The 18,850-nt window shown below is 45.2% G+C and overlaps 1 protein-coding gene and 1 pseudogene across 6 annotated transcripts; one reads left to right on the plus strand and one right to left on the minus strand.

The window, feature by feature from the left end:
• LOC139273738 (zinc finger protein 850-like) overlaps positions 1-18,850 on the minus strand; it is a 155,842-nt pseudogene that overhangs the window by 117,788 nt on the left and 19,204 nt on the right.
• Positions 194-18,125, plus strand: LOC139273725 (zinc finger protein 664-like). Of its 6 annotated transcripts, none has more exons than XM_070890775.1 (6): positions 194-379; positions 6,752-7,554; positions 7,932-8,020; positions 9,561-9,674; positions 12,020-12,108; positions 16,892-18,125. In XM_070890775.1, exon 6 carries the CDS (start codon positions 17,241-17,243, stop codon positions 17,844-17,846), a length of 606 nt encoding a protein of 201 aa, XP_070746876.1. In that variant the 5' UTR covers positions 194-379; positions 6,752-7,554; positions 7,932-8,020; positions 9,561-9,674; positions 12,020-12,108; positions 16,892-17,240; the 3' UTR covers positions 17,847-18,125. The 6 variants fall into 6 exon arrangements, with proteins under 6 accessions (XP_070746876.1, XP_070746875.1, XP_070746881.1 ...); XM_070890774.1 differs by lacking the exon at positions 194-379 and adding an exon at positions 412-631; XM_070890780.1 differs by lacking the exon at positions 194-379 and adding an exon at positions 412-631 and having other exon boundaries at positions 7,932-8,016.

Below are 18,850 nucleotides of genomic sequence, written 5' to 3' on the forward strand. Positions count from 1 at the left end.
CCAATAGGAGCCGGCAGCGCCGCAGAGCCCCGCCCACTGTGATGAAGGCGCGCTGGGCAGTTTGGGGGGTCACGTGGTTCCTGAGTTCAAAAATTGCGATGTTCAACCGTTACCAGGAAACGTCACAGCCCTGCCCACATTGCCTGTGACGTCAATGCTGAGGGACGGCACCACTCCCAATGGGCCGGCGCCGGACTCCCAGCTCACTCAATCCCTCATTCCTGCAATATTAATAATAACTTTTCTTTATAGAGCGTCTTTAACGTAGTAAAACGTCCCACGGCGCTTCACAGCAGTGTTACAGGACACAACACATACATTTGACACCGAGCCACAAAAGCAGAAATTGCGGCAGGTGACCAAAAGCTGGGTCAAACAGGTAGGTTTTAAGGAGGGTCTGAAAGTAGGAGAGAGGCGGAGAGGTTTAGGGAGGGAGTTCCAGAGCTCGGGGCCCAGGCAGCTGAAGGGCCGGACACCGATGGTGGAGCGATTATAATCGGGGATGGTCAAAAGGACAGAATTTGAGGAGTGCAGACATCTTGTGGGCTGCAACAGATTCCAGAGATCGGGAGGGGCGAGGCCCTGGAGTGATTTGTAAAAAGTGACTTGTGATTAACAACAACTTTTAACAGTGAGTCTTGTTTATTTTGTTTATTTGTACATGGGACGTGCTGGCAACGGAAGAATAACCATAATCTGATAGAATGTTACATTAAGTTTGAAAGTGATTTTGTTAAATCCGAAACTGGGGTCTTAAATTTAAACAAAGCAAACTTTTTAGGTATGAGGGGTGAGTTGGCTAAGATACATTCGGAAATTACATTAAAAGGTATCAAGATAGATAAGCAATGGCTCGCTGTAAAGAATTAATACATAATTTACAATAATTACATTCCTTTTAAGGCACAAAACCCCCACAGGAAAGGTGGTCCAACTGTAGCTAATAAGTGAAGTTAAAGATAGTTTTAGATCGAAGAAAGAAGCTTATAATGTTGCCAAAAAGAGCAGTAAGCCTGGGGATTGGGACCATTTTAGAATTCGGCAAAGGAGGACCAAGAAAGGGAAAATAGAAAATGAGAGTAAACTAGCGAGAGACACAAAAACAGACTGTAAAAGCTTCTGTAGGTATGTTAAGAAGGAAAAATTAGCAAAAGTAAATGTGGGTCCCCTACAGGCTGAGAAATTATAATGGGGAATAAGGAAATGGCAGAGAAATTAAACCAATACTTTGGGTGGAAAATTGTGGTTGTAAGCTTCTTTTGGGTGAACACATCCGACATGAATTTTAAAAAAAATTGCCTGGTGGTCTCAGAGGAACATAGGATTGTGGTCGGAGTCCGAGTTTCATAGTGCAGTGTACAGGACCATGTCTTCCAGGTATGTATTCGTATCCTGGGATCACGTGGGCCTGAACCACCAATGAACATCATTGATAATAATGGGAGCTCCGGTTGTATGAGCTCCCATTGCTTTCAGCAACAACTTTATTTATATACCGCTTTTAACGTAGTAAAATGTCCCAAGGCACTTCAGTGTTATAAGACAAAGCAAATAAATTTGACACCGAGCCACATAAGAAATTACAACAGATGACCAAAGCTGGTCAAAGAGTAGCTTTAAGGGGCATCTTAAAGGGGGAAAGAAATGTCCTTAGGGAGGGAGTCCAGAGCTTCGGGCCCAGGCAGCTGAAGGCACGGCCACCGATGTTGAACAGTTCTAATCAGGAATGCTTAAGAGGGCCAATTTTGAGGAACGCAGACATCACGTGGTATTGTGAGGCTGAAAGAGATTACAGAGATAGGGAGGGGCAAGGCCATGGAGGGATTTGTAAACAAGCATGAGAATTTTGAAATCGAGGCGTTGCTTAACTGGGAGCCAATGTAGGTCAGCGAGCACAGGGGTGATGGGTGATCAGGACTTGGTGCAAGTTAGGACATGGGCTGCCGAGTTTTGAATGACCTCAAATTTACATAAGAACATAAGAAATAGGAGCAAAAGTATGGCCATAGGGCCCCTCGAGCCTGCTCTGCCGTTTAATACGATGATGGACTGAAGTCCACTTCCCTGCCCGCTCCCCATAACCCCCTATTCCATTCTCGGTTAAGAAACTGTCTATCTCTTTTTTAAATTTATTCAATGTCCCAGCTTTCACAGTTGTCTGAGGCAGCGAATTCCACAGATTTACAACCGTCTGAGAGAAGAAATTTCTCCTCATCTCAGTTTTAAATGGGTGGCCCCTTATTCTAAGATTATGCCCCCTAGTTCTAGTCTCCCCCATCAGTGGAAACATTCTCGCTGCATCCTTCTTGTCAAGCCCCCTCATAATCTTACACGTTTCGATAAGATCACCTCTCAATCTTCTGAATTCCAGTGAGTCGAGGCTCAACCTACTCATCATTTCCTCATAAGTCAACCCCCTCATCTCTGGAATCAACCTCGCGAACCTTCTCTGAACAGCCTCCAAAGCAAGTATATCCTTTCATAAATAAGGAAACCAAAACTGTACGCAGTATTCCAGGTGTGGCCTCACCGATACCCTGTATAACTGTAGCAAGACTTCCCTGCTTTTATACTCCATCCCCTTTGCAATAAAGGCCAAGATTCCATTGGCCTTCCTGATTACTTTTGTATTTCATGCACAAGTACCCCCAGGTCTTGCTGTACTGCAGCACTTTGCAATTTTTCTCCATTTATAAAATAACTTGCTCTTTGATTTTTCTTCTGACAAAGTGCATGACTTCACAATTTCCAACATTATACTCCATCTGCCAAATTTTTGCCCACTCACTTAGCCTGTCTATGTCCTTTTGCAGATTTTTTGTGTCTTCCTCACACATTGCTTTTCCTCCCATCTTTGAATCATCAGCAAACTTGGCTACGTTACACTTGGTCCTTTCTTCCAAGTTAATATAGATTGTAAATAGTTGGGGTCCCAGCACTGATCCCTGCGGCACGCCACTGGTTACTGATTGCCAACCAGAGCATTTATCCCGACTCTCTGTTTTCTGTTAGTTAGCCAAGCCTCTATCCATGCTAATATATTACCCCAACCCTGTGAACTTTTATCTTGTGCAGTAATGTTTTATGTGGCACGTTGTCAAATGCCTTCTGGAAGTCCAAATACATCACATCCACTGGTTCCCCTTAATCCACCCTTCTCGTTACATCCTCAAAGAATTTGACAAAGCAAATTTGTCAAACATTACTTCCCCTTCATACATGCAAATATGTTTGATTAACATGAAAATATAAATTGTGTTCACCACCCCACCAGCCTCGCTTTGTCTGTCTGTCTCTCTCTGTCCTCCTAAACTGAGGGACATTTAACAGTGATCTATCCATCCCGTCCTCATCACCCAGAGATGGCTATCGGAGTGAGCGGTGAGAGACAGGCATAGTATCAGTCTTAAACACCCGAACTGTGTCTGCATATTAGGCTCAATACTAGTATCACACATTCATGTATAACATCAGTGGGGAGAGAGAGACACACACATTATCAGTCTTACACTTGGCATCAGTGTCTCCATATTAAGCTCAGTAACATTGCCACACTGTCATGTATAGCACCAGAGAGAGAAACAGTGTCTGACATATCAAGAAAGACTGGATCAACTGAGCTTGTATTCACTGGAGTTCAGAAGAATGAGAGGGGATCTCATAGAAACATTTAAAATTCTGACGGGTTTAGACAGGTGAGATGCAGGAAGAATGTTCCCAATGTTGGGCAAGTCCAGAACCAGGGGTCACAGTCTAAGGATAAGGGTAAGCCATTTAGGACCGAGATGAGGAGAAACTTCTTCACCCAGAGAGTGGTGAACCTGTGGAATTCTCTACCACAGAAAGTTGTTGAGGCCAATTCACTAAATATATTCAAAAAGTAGTTAGATGTAGTCCTTACTACTGGAGGGATCAAGGGGTATGGCGAGAAAGCAGGAATGGGGTACTGAAGTTGCATGTTCATGAACTCATTGAATGGCGGTGCAGGCTCGAAGGGCCAAATGGCCTACTCCTGCACCTATTTTCTATGTTTCTATGTGTTAGTGTTGTACTCAAGTGTGTCCACATCACATGAAATAGCAGGATCCCGCCTTCACAAACAGTACAAGAAAAAGGGGACAGCAACTGAGAGAGGGAGCTGAGAGAGACAGGAGAGATCGAGGCAGGACGGTGAGACACAGAAACATGCACAGTATCAGTTCCAGACTGACCTGTGAAGTCTGCTTTTATCCTGAAAGTCCCCATTGGAGGGACAGAAGTTAAAGTCTCTCACTGATATTGTACCACAGATAGACACATTATTAATCCCACACTGCGGGACAGTGTCAGAGAGTGAGAGAAACAAGGTCCCACATTTAACCCTCGCTTGCCTGTTGTACTCTCTCTAATCTTGCAGCTCAGGGCCGTTCGGTATTACTCTCAGTGACCGAGTGTTTCACTCTGATTAAATTAATCTGGGACTGTTTCTGTCAGATATTAACTCCTGCACAGTCCCAGAAAACACTCCTGCTCTCTCGTCCCTCGGATGTTTCTGCAGGATTGCTTTGTGAGGACATGCTCATGAATAGAAATACAATGTGCATGGAATGATCCCAAATTGAGCATCTCAAAGGGACTTTAAACATTCTCTGTCCTTTCCCCCCCAGGCCCAGTTCCTTTGCTCATACTCTGATTAAAGTGAATTGGGAAAGTTCACTTTGCTGATTATAGACTGCGCATGCGCGGTTAAGCCCCGCCCACCGTGTCGATTTCCAGTGAGCAGAAGAGCACATGTGCCCTTCCCTCCCCCAGCCCTGCCTGTGAGCACCATTCACTCAGTGAGCGGAAGAAGATGGTTTAAACAGCCGGGAATGGAGACACCGCGGCCCCGGGGTAAGGCAGCGAGCAGCAGCCTCCTTACAGCAGCACATCGCTATAGAAACATAGAAAATAGGTGCAGGAGTAGGCCATTCGGCCCTTCTAGCCTGCACCGCCATTCAATGAGTTCATGGCTGAACATTCAACTTCAGTACCCCATTCCTGCTTTCTCGCCATACCCCTTGATCCCCCCAGTAGTAAGGACCTCATCTAACTCCTTTTTGAATATATTTAGTGAATTGGCCTCAACAACTTTCTGTGGTAGAGAATTCCACAGGTTCACCACTCTCTGGGTGAAGAAGTTCCTCCGCATCTCGGTCCTAAATGGCTTACCCCTTATCCTTAGACTGTGACCTCTGGTTCTGGCCTTCCCCAACATTGGGAACATTCTTCCTGCATCTAACCTGTCGAACCCCGTCAGAATTTTAAATATTTCTATGAGGTCCCCTCTCATTTTTCTGAACTCCAGTGAATACAAGCCCAGTTGATCCAGTCTTTCTTGATAGGTCAGTCCCGCCATCCTGGGAATCAGTCTGGTGAACCTTCGCTGCACTCCCTCAATAGCAAGAATGTCCTTCCTCAGGTTAGGAGACCAAAACTGTACACAATACTCCAGGTGTGGCCTCACCAATGCCCTGTACAACTGTAGCAACACCTCCCTGCCCCTGTACTCAAATCCCCTTGCTATGAAGGCCAACATGCCATTTGCTTTCTTAACCGCCTGCTGCACCTGCATGCCAACCTTCAATGACTGATGCACCATGACACCCAGGTCTCTTTGCACCTCCCCTTTTCCTAATCTGTCACCATTCAGATAATAGTCTGTCTCTCTGTTTTTACCACCAAAGTGGATAACCTCACATTTATCCACATTATACTTCATCTGCCATGCATTTGCCCACTCACCTAACCTATCCAAGTCGCTCTGCAGCCTCACAGCATCCTCCTCGCAGCTCACACTGCCACCCAACTTAGTGTCATCCGCAAATTTGGAGATACTACATTTAATCCCCTCATCTAAATCATTAATGTACAGTGTAAACATCTGGGGCCCCAGCACAGAACCTTGAGGTACCCCACTAGTCAATGCCTGCCATTCTGAAAAGTACCCATTTACTCCTACTCTTTGCTTCCTGTCTGACAACCAGTTCTCAATCCATGTCAGTACACTACCCCCCCCATGTGCTCTAACTTTGCACATCAATCTCTTGTGTGGGACCTTGTCGAACGCCTTCTGAAAGTCCAAATATACCACATCAACTGGTTCTCCCTTATCCACTCTACTGGAAACATCCTCAAAAAATTCCAGAAGATTTGTCAAGCATGATTTCCCTTTCACAAATCCATGCTGACTTGGACCTATCATGTCACCTCTTTCCAAATGCACTGCTATGACATCCTTAATAATTGATTCCATCATTTTACCCACTACCGATGTCAGGCTGACCGGTCTATAATTCCCTGTTTTCTCTCTCCCTCCTTTTTTAAAAAGTGGGGTTACATTGGCTACCCTCCACTCCATAGGAACTGATCCAGAGTCAATGGAATGTTGGAAAATGACTGTCAACGCATCCACTATTTCCAAGGCCACCTCTTAAGTACTCTGGGATGCAGTCCATCAGGCCCTGGGGATTTATCGGCCTTCAATCCCATCAATTTCCCCAACACAATTTCCCGGCTAATAAGGATTTCCCTCAGTTCCTCCTCCTTACTAGACCCCCCGACCCCTTTTATAACCGGAAGGTTGTTCGTGTCCTCCTTCGTGAATACCGAACCAAAGTACTTGTTCAATTGGTCCGCCATTTCTTTGTTCCCCGTTATGACTTCCCCTGATTCTGACTGCAGGGGACCTACGTTTGTCTTTACTAACCTTTTTCTCTTTACATATCTATAGAAACTTTTGCAATCCGTCTTAATGTTCCCTTTGGGAGCGTGTCCGCAGATGGGCTCCGAGATCGGCACTGAGTCCGGGGGAAGTTCAGGGGGAGTCGGGGTCTGTGTGTAACAGGCAGAGTGGAGCAAGAATTGGTCTCAGTGCGTGGAGTGAGTGGAGGAAGGGAGAGGCCATTCTCGGGCTGTGTGTGGACAGCGTGTGTCCCGGAAAAGGGAGACAGAATGGGAAGGATCTGCTGTTGACAATCATTGCATTTTTCTCCCTCCAAACCAGTAGTGAACGTTCCTGCTTTAGTTCCAGTCTCACCATGTTTGTTGTTCGAGACTCCCAAAGCAAGTGCTCTACTCGGAACTCCTTCACGGCAATCGAACCAAAGGTGGGCAGCGGAGACATTACAAGGACACCCTCAAAGCCTCCCTGTTAAAGTGCGACATCCCCACTGACACTTGGGAGGCCCTGGCCCAAGACTGCCCTAAGTGGTGGAAGTGCATCCGGGAGGGCGCTGAGCACCACGAGTCTCATCGCCGAGAGCATTCAGAAATCAAGCGCAGGCAGCGGAAAGAGCGTGCGGCAACGAGTTCCCCCCCCCCCCCCCAAACTCCACTTCCCTCAATGACTATCTGCCCCATCTGTGACAGGGACTCTGGCTCTCGTATTGGACTGTTCAGCAACCAAAGAACTTACTTCAGGAGTGGAAGCAAGTCTTCCTCGATTCCGAGGGACCGCCTGTGATGATCATTGGGCAGTGGAAGCAGAGCCGGACACTGAGGATTTATACAAGGAGCATCTGTTGCAGGCACTGGGTGAGAAATGTGAAGGACACGTTTTAAACAGCGGCTCTTTGTTTTTGGTTGAACGGTTAGTGCCCTGGGAGAGGGGAGTAGCAATCTGAGCTGTGTAAAAGTCCGTGCTCCATTGGGTCGTCCCATTCCTGAAGCGCGGCAGGGGTTGGGTTGTGTCTGGATGTCAGTAAATTGCTGTAAATCTGCCCAACACACTTGGTGTGCGGAAGCTGAGTGCTGCAGTACTGCAGTGGAGTCAGACACTGACACTGTTTGTATCGCTGGCTTCCCTTTGTGAATGTTAATAATGAATATTAATTGAACGATTACATTCATCACTTTAGTCTTTTCTACCTCTCCTATTCTTGAATGATCAGATATTCCTTTTCTTCCTACAGGCAAGGAATTGAAGGAACCGGAACAAATGTGAGGTTTCCACCACCTGAGACATAAGGAACAGTGCAACCAGCTCCTTCTCACACAGTAGGTACGGTACCAATCAGTGTGCGGATACACAGACAGGTTATCCGAATTAAATATGTTTGTGGTGCTGAATGGCTTCCTCCTATTCCTGTGTAACAGGCCTGAGGGGGCTGATGGCCACCTTCTGTTGTTAGTGTAACAGACTGGAGATACTGAGTAACCTTCTCGTGTTCTTAATGTAATAAACACGAAGTTCTTAAAGGCTTGCTCCTATTCATATGTAACAAGCTCTCGGGGCAGAATGACCTTCCCCTGTACCTATGTATCAGGCTAGAATGGAATGGAATAGAATAGCCTCCTTTAGTTCTTATGTAACAGGTTCCAGGGTCTGAATAGCCACTTCTATTCCTGTGTCACAGACTCCAGGGGCTGAATGGCCTCCTCCAGTTCCAATGTAACAAGCTCGAAGGGCTGAATGCCCTTCTCCTGTTCCCATGAAACAGTCCCAAGGGGATGAATGCCCTTGTCCTATTCCTAATGTAACAGACCTGAGGGGCAGAATTGCTTCCTCCGATTGCTTTCCAACTCCAATGGCTGAATGGCCCTCTCCAGTTCCTAATGTAACAGGCTCAAGGAGCAGAATGGCCCTCTCCAGTTCCTATAACATTCTCGGGGGGGTGAATAGCCTCCTCCAGTTCCAACATAACATGCTTGAGGGTCTGAATGGCCTACTCCTGTTCCGATGTGAAAGACTCGAGGTGGCTGAATGGCCTCCTCCTGTTCGAAAGTAAAAGGCTCCAGATGATGAATGGCCTCCTCTATTCATGTGTAACAGTATCCAGTCGATGCATTGCCACCACTAATTCCTTTTCGCAAGGCTGAGGTGCTGAATGCTCACCTCCTGTTTCTATGCAACAAATACAAGGGTCTGAAGGGCATCCTATTCATTTGTAACAGGTTTAAGGGGCTGAATGGTGTCCATTTATTCCTGTAAAGCAGACTCCAGGGCTGAATGGCCCACTCCAGTTCCTAATGTAACAGAGTCGAGGGGCAGAATGGCCGACTGTTCCTATGTAATAGGATCCAGGGACTGAATGGACCTCCTCCAGTTCCAGTGTAACACGCTCGAGGGACTAAATGGCCTCCCCCTGTTCCAAATGTAACAGACTCGAGGAACTGAATGGCTTCCTCCTGTTCTGTATGTAACAGGCTCGAAGGAATGATTTGCCTTTTTTTAATTTGTTCACTGGATGTCGGTGTTGCTGGCAAGGCCAGCATTTATTGCCCATCCCTAATTGCCCTGGAGAAGATGGTGGTGAACCACCTTCATCAACGGCTGCAGTCCGTGTGATGATGGTACTCCCACAGTGCTGTTAGGGAGGGAGTTCTGTTCCTCTAACAGGTTCCATGTGCTGAAAGGCCTCCTCAAGTTCCCAGATCCAGGGACTGTTCTTCCCCATTGTTTTTGAAATAGCATCGGGCAGTAAACAGGAGCTCAATGCTTCTTGCCTGCCAGCTCTCTGATCATCGCTCCTTGCGCTGATTATGTTTTATCATCTCGCTCAAACGTCCCAAAATGTTGCTTTCTTTTCCATCACCTCTAGGGTTATTAGCCAAGTTTGCATCGAGCAAATCGTGATCTCACCAGTAACAGCACTTTCCCGACAGTTATCCACGAGGCTGCTTCTGACATTTTCTTCTGTGTAAATGTTAACCACGTAAGTAACTGAAAATCTTAATTTCTACAGCAACAACAAACACTTGCATTTATGACAGATACAGAGTGAATCCCACACTCACTCACTGTACCACTGACTGTCAGATACAGTATGAATCCCACACTCACTGTACCACTGACAGATATGGTTTATATAATGTACTAATAGCTCGTCTCTACTCAAATATTTCTGAATCGCATTCGTCCAATATAATGTGCAAAACTATTTTCTGTTGGAGTCATCTCTGATCTGTAAATTTCACAAATATAGAATAAAACCCACTCTCTCATACCAGAAACTAACAGGTACAGAGGAAACACACACTCGCTTACCCCAGAATGAGAGATGCAGAATGAATCCCACATTCACATTGCACAAACTGACATATAAAGGTTAAAAATCCACACTCAGATATCAGAAACTGACACCCCACACATCTACCACAAACTGACGGTACAGAAAAAAAAACACAATCACATCCCAGAAACTGACAGGTACATATTAATTCCTACACTCACACAGCAGAAACTGACAAGTACAGAATAAAACCCACATTCACAAAGCAGAAACTGACAGGTACAGAATACAATCAACACCCAGATTCCAGAAACTGACAGGTACAGAATTAATCCACACTGAGATACCAGAAAGTGACTGGTACAGATTAAAATTACAGTCACATATCAAAAACTGACAGGTACCGATTCAACCTCATACTCTCATACCGGAATCTGACAGGTACTGAATAAAATCCATACTCCAATCCGAAAAACTGACATACTGGTCAATATCCACTCACATACCAGAAGCTGATGATATAGGTTAAAGTACACACTCACATAACAGAAACTGACAGGTACAGATAAAGATTCGCTTAGATACCAGAAACTGACAGATACAGAATAAAACCTACACTCACATCAAAACTTGACAGGTACAGAATAAATCCCACATTCACAAAGCAGAAACTGACAGGTACTGTATGAAACCCACACCCACGTATCTGAGCAATAATATGCAAGTAAAACCCATACTCGCCAATTGGAAACTGACAGGGAAACACACACACACACAAACCAGAGACTGATGGAACGAGTAGAACAGTTTAGGCACCCTTTCTCCAGTATCAGGCTCACACAATCGTTTTTTCAATGTGGCCCATTTAATTCGTGATAAAAGCAACTTGTGAAACAATCCCATTTTTGCTAATTTAATTTGTGACAAAAAGATGGTCTGAGCATGCACTAAATGCATGCTGCTCCTCCCCTCCACACACAGTGTTTAAACTGACAGGAAGGGCCCATGCGAGCTCCCCTCCTCCAGCTCTGTCGGTGGCTGCTGTTTCCTCTGTGCTGGGCTGATGATCGTTGAACACATCAGGGAGCGGAGATATCCCGGGCCCGAGCAAGGGAGCAAACAGCAGCCTCCTTACAGCAGCTCATCACATTGGGGCTGTGTCCGCAGACGGGCTTTGAGTCGGGGTAAGTTCAGCGGCCGTCGGGGGCTGTCTGTAAGAGGCAGAGTGGAGTAGGAACTAGTTCTGGAACATGGAGTGAGTGGGGGAAGGGGGAGCCCATTCTCGGGCTGTGTGTGTACGGTGTAAGGTAACAGAGAAAGTAAATCACCTCGCTCTTTCAAATCAGTGCTGCTTTCTTTCCCCAAATCAGTAGTGAATGTTCCTGATTCAGTTCCAATCTCACAATGTCTGTTGTTCTTGGACATTGAACAGTGGAAACACAGCCTGAGAGTGAGGATGTGAGGAGTGTCACAAAGTGCATCTATTGCAGGCACCAGAAGAGGACTGTGATAGGAGACATTTCAAAAATGGGTTATTTTGTTTCGGTGCGTTGAATTCTTCAGAACCATGTTGCTGGTGATCGAGCGATACATTGTCGCCCCCTCAGATACATCAGCATTTGGTAACTGTGACATTCTGTTAATGATACAGGCTGTTAACTCTGTTTCAATAGACTGAGAACAATTGTTGTATAGCCCAGGTACCTGTGGTTATATTCCAGGAAGAAATTCAGAATTTTACATGTAGTCCCATGGAAGCAGGAGATATCAACCTGAACTGTGCCAATCGGGTGATCCCATTCATGGACCAGTGCTGGGTTTGGGTTGTGTCTGGATGCTGATAACTTACTATAGAACAGTCCTATACACCTGGTGTGGTGAATCTGAGTGTCGCTGTACTGCAGTGAGATCAGACAAGGACACTATTTGTATCGCAGATTCCTCTCTCCAGATACTTTACTTTATTAAACACAAACACATGAATTATAACTTTATTTTTATAACTGTCCATATCATAACTAATAGTGTTTTCCTATTATTATTCTCAGAGCAAAATACTTCACCAAGCCAGAATAAATTTGATCTTTCCTCAACCCGGAACACAAGGAACAGTGCAGGCAGCTCCTTCTCACACACAGTAAGTACATTATCACTCAGAGCGCAGAGACACAGAACTGACCTCAATCATATTGTCATAGGTAGCAGAAGCTGTCAGTCCCACAGTGATCCAAATTTCCAGAATTATATTATGAATCCCACAGTCACTTGGAGCAGTACAATAATGTGTTGTTTCAAAGTCCAATCATATCTCATTGAAAGGCAGATCCAATTTCACTCCCTTACTCACACACACGAACAGATAGACACTGACAGTGTCAATTCACACTCGTGTCTGTACAATGACTCTCAAACCCAACAGCTAACATACAAGAGCAGAGAAACTGAGGTAATGGACTGAATCAAACCTCCTCCTGAGACAGTCATCGATAATCGCAAACTATCATCCGCCTACAGCAGGTGAGACGGAACCAAATCCAACACTCACACAGAGCAAGAATAGCTCAGTACAAGAGACTGTCAATTACATAATCAATCCCACACTCTCACACACCACCAGTCTAACAGATACATAATCAATCCCACAGTCACACATCACCAGTCTAACAGATACATAATCAGTCCCACACTCTCACACACCACCAGTCTAACAGATACATAATCAATCCCACACTCTCACACATCACCAGTCTAACAGATACATAATCAGTCCCACACTCTCACACATCGCCAGTCTAACAGATACATAATCAATCCCTCACTCTCACACATCACCAGTCTAACAGATACATAATCAATCCCTCACTCTCAAACAGTACCAGAGACAGAGAGAAACAATGATTCATACACTCAGACACATTGAAAAAAAATCACAATCTGTCATTCAATCATTTCCAGTACCTGAGATTGACTGACTGACTGACAGTGAAACCCACACTCCCGTACCAGGCACTTACAGCTACAGACAAATACTCACACTCACATACCAGAGACAGATAGTTAGAGAGTGAACTCCACAGTCACGCACCAGAAACTGACAGGTACAGAAAAAAAACACTTTTGCATTCCAGAGACTGATAGATAGAGTAATACCCACACTCACATTCCAGAGACTGATAGATACAGAGTAATACCCACACTCACATTCCAGAGACTGACAAATACAGACTAAAAACCACACTCCTGTAACAGAATCTTACAGGTACTGATTAAAACCCTTACTCAAATATCAGAAACCGATAGATACAGAATGAAACCCACACTCACTTCTCAGAGACGGACAGATACAGAATAAAACACATATCAGAGAGTGACAGAGCAAAATCAACACTCACCTGAAAGTGACTGACTGATTCAATGTCAAAACCACAATACCACAGCTGTACCAGACACTTAAAGGCACAGAATGAAATCAACATTCATATAATAGCAACTGACGGGTACAGAAAACATACACACATTAACATACCAGTGACAGACAAGTAGAATGTCATAACAGAAACTGTGACATATAGAACATAACCCCACTCATAACAGAAACAGACAGGTACAGCTAAAAAGTGCCACACTCACACACAAGAGACTGACAGGTACAGAGTGAAATCCACATTCACACACTTGAATAAAACACACGTTTGCATAACAGAAACTGACAGGAGGAAAACCCACATACACATACCATAGACTGACATTCACAGAATAATACCCACACTCAGATACCATAGACTGATGGATACAGAGTAAACCCCATACTCACACCAAAGACTAATAGATAGAATGAAGATCACACTCTCATCCCAGAGAATGACCACTGTAGAGTAAAATCCACACACACAAAAAAGTGAGTGACAGATCAAGAATAAAACCTGCACTCACATCCCAGAGAGTAAAAGATAGACAAAAATACACAATCATGTTACCGAGATTGATACATACAGATAATACCCAAATACATATACCAGAAACTGACAGATACAGAGAAAAACCACACTCAAATCTCAGAGACTGACAGATAAAGAATAAAACTCACACACACATCCTCGAGAGTGATAGATACAGACTTAAATATGCACTCCCTTACCAGAAACTGGGAGTTATTGCACTGATTGAACACTTACTCATGTAACACAAGCTGACAGGTACAGTGAAAAACCCCACACTCCCATTCCTGAAACTGACAGGTACAGCGCTAAAACCCACATTCACATCAGAGAAACTGAAAGTTGCAGAATGAAGCCCCACTCAAATACCAGAAACAGACAGATACAGACAAAAGCCCACATTACCTGAAACTGACCGAGTGTAAAACCCACACTCGCCTACCAGAGATTGAAATTTACAGATACAATCCACACATACCAGAGACTAAAAGGTAGAGAGTGAAAGCCACACACACACACACCAGTAACTGACGGATACAGATCACAACCCACACTCACATATCAAACACTGACAAATAAAGAGTAAAACCGCACTCACAAAGAAAATCAACACTCAAATACCAAAAATTGAAAGTGCCGGAGGAAAACCCACAATCACAGAATAGAAACAGACATGAACAGAGTAAAATGCACACTCACATTTCAGAAACCGATGGGTACAGAATACAGCTCGCATTCACATAACAGAAACTGACTGGAATAGAGGAATCGCAAACTAACATACCAGAGACTGACGAGTAGAGTGAAATCCACACACACACACCAAAAACTGTTACATACAGAGTAAAATTCACACTCATATACCAGAGAATGAAAGATACAGAATGAAACCCACACTCACTTACCAGTAATTGACAGGTACAGAGTGAAAACCTCTCTTCCAGACCATAAACTTACAGGTATAAAGGAAAAGCCACACTTGCTAACCAGAGACTAACAGATACAGAATAAATACTACACTCACTGGTGGGCGTAGTCTATAGGCCCCCTAACAGTAGCTACACTATTGGATGGAGTATAAATTAAGAAATAATGGAGGCTTGTAAAAAAGGAACAGGAATAATCATGGGCAATTTTAATCTTCATATTGTTTGAACAAATCAAATTGGCCAAGGTAGCCTTGAGGAAGAATTCATAGTGTGTATCCGGGATAATTTCCTTGAACAGTACTTTGCGGAACCAACCAGGGAGCAGGCTATCTTAGATCTGGTACTGTGTAATGAGAACATAAGAAATAGGAGCACGCCATTTGGCCCCTCGAGCCTGCTCTGCCATTTAGTAAGAACGTGGCTGGTCCGATCATGGACTCACCTCCACTTCCCTGTCCACTCCCCATAATCCTTTATTCCCTTAACGCTCAAAAGTCTGTCTATTTTCACCTTAAGTATATTTAATGGCCCAGCCACCACAGCTCTCTGGGACAGAGAATTCCACAGATTTACAACCACCTGAGAGAATAAATTTCTCTCATCTCAGTTTTAAATGGGTGACCCCTTATTCTGAAACTACATCCCCTAGTTCTAGTTTCCCCCTATGAGTGGAAATATCCTCATTGCATCTACCTTGTCGAGCCCCCTCATTATCTTTTATGTTTCAATAAGACCGCCTCTCATTCTTCTGAATTCCAATGAGTATAGGCCCAACCTACTCAACCTATCTTCATAATCAACCCCCTCATCTCCGGAATCAACCTAGTGAACCTTCTCTGAACTGCCTCCAATGCAAGTATATCCTTCCTTAAATACAGAGGTTAAAACTGTATGCAATACTCTAGGTGTGACCTCACCAATACCCTGTACAGTTGTAGCAGGACTTCTCTGCTTTTATACTTCAACCCCTTGCAATAAAGGTCAACATTCCATTTGCCTTCCTGATTACTTGCTGTACCTGCGTACTAACTTTTTGTGTTTCATGCACAAGTACCCCCAGGTCCCTCTGCACTGCAGCACTTTGCAATTTTTCTCCATTTAAATAATAATTTGCTTTTTTATTTTTTCTGCCAAAGTTGACAACCTCACATTTTCCCATATTATATTCGGGACGGACTCCACTTGGAATGTACTGGGGCTAGGGTCCTGGCGAACCGAATAACTGAGGCTGCAGAGAGAGCTTTAACTAATCAGTCGGGGGGAGGGGGTGGGGGCAGGGCACGGCGGGGGCAGGGTTCAGGTGAGCAGAAATCTAAAAGCTTAAAGGACAAGGTGAAGGCAATAGAGCAGGCTAGCATTGAGGGAAACGAGAACCAAAGCGTGACGGGAAGGGACAGAATCTATAAACATAAGAGTGTATCCGGAAACTGGAGCCGTAGCAGGAGCAAAACCATGCTGACTCTGCTTGACTGAATTATGCTTTTCCAAATGTCCTGCAACAGATGTTAGGCGAACTGGTCTTGTGACACTGTTGTGAAGCGCCTTGGGACATTGTACTATATTAAAGCTGCTAAATAAATAAAAATTATTATTAACAAAAGGAAAGCTGCAGGTTTGTGCGTCACCATCACGATTCATCGAGGCGTAGAGTGCATGTATGGCCATCTTTGCAGAGCAACAAAGTGTGGGCGTGGCTACAGGGTCCTACTGAACCCAGCCAGAGTCAGCACCTTCAAGGGAGGAGAGGGGAACCAGTGAGTGTAGAACTAAACCCAGCCAGAGTCCGTACCTTCAGGGGAAGTTAGGGGAACCAGTGAGTGTAGAACTGAACCTAGACAATGTAGATGGTGAAAACTGGGAGCGGAGGACATGTTGTTTTCAGACGTGCGATGTGTTTGAATTTCAGGACAGGGAGGACAGACAGTGTATGGGACAGGGATTTACAGCTTTGGAGGAACGAGAGAGGAAAGAATGTTCCATGGAATCTAGAATTGTCTGTTCTGAGTTTGTGTCTGGTACTTGCAGTCATGATTTTTGTAAACTCCTTTTGCAGGGTATAAGAAGGGCAGGATTTGCAGATGGGAAAATCAAACCAAACAGCACGTCAAGATCTGACAGAATAACACGATTCCTCCGGACCTGAATGTCATCGGCCTTTGACTGTGGAAGGAGAAATGTTTGCCTGTTCTGTCTGTGGGAAAAGATTTCAAACATCACTGTGAGTGGAAAAGCACCGAGACACACACACACCTGAGTGAGAGTGTTCCAGTGCACTGCCTGTTGAAAGAGTTTTAACCAGTTACACAGCCTGAAAAAACATCACACCATTCACAGCGGGGAGAAACTGTACACGTGTTGTGTGTGGACGAGGCTTCAACTGATCATCCAACCTGCAGAGACACATGGACATCCGCACCATGGAGAAACTGTGGGAATGTGGGGACTGTGGGAAGAGATTTAATTACCCGTCAGAGCTGGAAAAACATCGGCGCAGTCACACTGCGAAGAGGCTGTTCATCTGCTCCGTGTGTGGGGATCGATTCACTCAGTCAAGCCACCTGATGGGACACCAGCGAATTCACACCGGGGAGAGGCCGTACACTTGCACCGTGTGTGGGGAGGGATTCACTTGTTATTCCAACCTTCTAACTCACCAGCGAGTTCACACTGGGAACAGGCTGTTCACCTGCTCTGAATGTGGGGAGGAATTCACTTGTTCATCCAACCTTCTAACTCACCAGCGAGTTCACTCTGGGAAAAGGCCGGTCACCTGCTCCGTGTGTGGGGAGGGATTCGCTCGGTCATCCCATCTGCTGACACACCAGCGAGTTCACACTAGGGAGAAGCCGTTCACCTGCTCTGAGTGTGGGAAGGGATTCACTGAGTCATCCCAGCTGCTGATACACCAGCGAGTTCACACTGGGGAAAGGCCGTTCACCTGCTCCGTGTGTGGGAAGGGATACGTTCGGTCATCCAACCTGGTAAGACATCAGCGAGTTCACAAGTGACTGCAGGGTTTGGATTCTGCTGTTACCCAGACTGAATCGTGTCCATTCTGACAGTTGGGGTTTCTTTCTGCTGATAGTGATTTCCCCCTCTAACTGGACTGGAGTTTAATATTCTGGATATTTGACCAATTAATCAACGGGAAAAGGGTCAGATAAAAATAATTCTAATTTGTGTTTACATCCATACTTAACTCTTTAAAGGGATTCTTCAAATACTGAAAGCTGCATCAAATGGAGCTAAATGTTGTTAACAATTGATAATAAAATGAATTGAATCTGCAGGTTGATTTTGGATTTCTCTGGGAGGGAGCCGGACGTGATGTGCCTTGAAATACCGCCGGTATCCAGTAGATGATGCGGTCCCTCCTATTAACTCCAACTGAGAGGAGCGTGACTGCCCCCTAGAGCAGGAGGAATAAGGGCAGCTCAGGGTCAGGCACTAAAAATACTGCACCCCACAGGGACATCACTCAGTGCCCCCTCCCTGGGGCAGCTCAGGGTCAGACACTGAAAATACTGCACCCCACAGGAACATCACTCAGTGCCCCCTCCCTGGGGCAGCTCAGGGTCAGACACTGAAAATACTGCATCCCACAGGGACATCACACACTGTCCCCAGCCTGAAGCAGCTCGGGGTCACACACTGAAAATACTGCATCTCACAGGGACATCACACACTGCCCCCTCCCTGGGGCAGATCAGAGGCAGAACATGGAATGGAAAGGGGAGGTTCCAGTTGTTGTGGACCATGTAGGAACCAATGACCTAGGTAGTACTAGGAATGAGGTTCTGCTGAAAGAGATGGAGGTATTGGGATTCAAATGAAAAAGCTGAACCTCAAAGGTAATAATCTCTGGATTGTTACCTGAGCCCCACACCAATTGTTACAGGGATAAGCAGATTAGAACAGTAAATGCATGGCTCAAAGAGTGGTGTGGGAGGCAGGGGTTTTTCTTTACAGGCACTGGCACCAGCACTGGGCAAAGAGGGAGCTGTTCCCTTGC

The sequence above is a fragment of the Pristiophorus japonicus genome, chromosome 9 (genome assembly GCF_044704955.1).
Source record: "Pristiophorus japonicus isolate sPriJap1 chromosome 9, sPriJap1.hap1, whole genome shotgun sequence".
Taxonomy (NCBI): Eukaryota; Metazoa; Chordata; class Chondrichthyes; family Pristiophoridae; genus Pristiophorus; species Pristiophorus japonicus.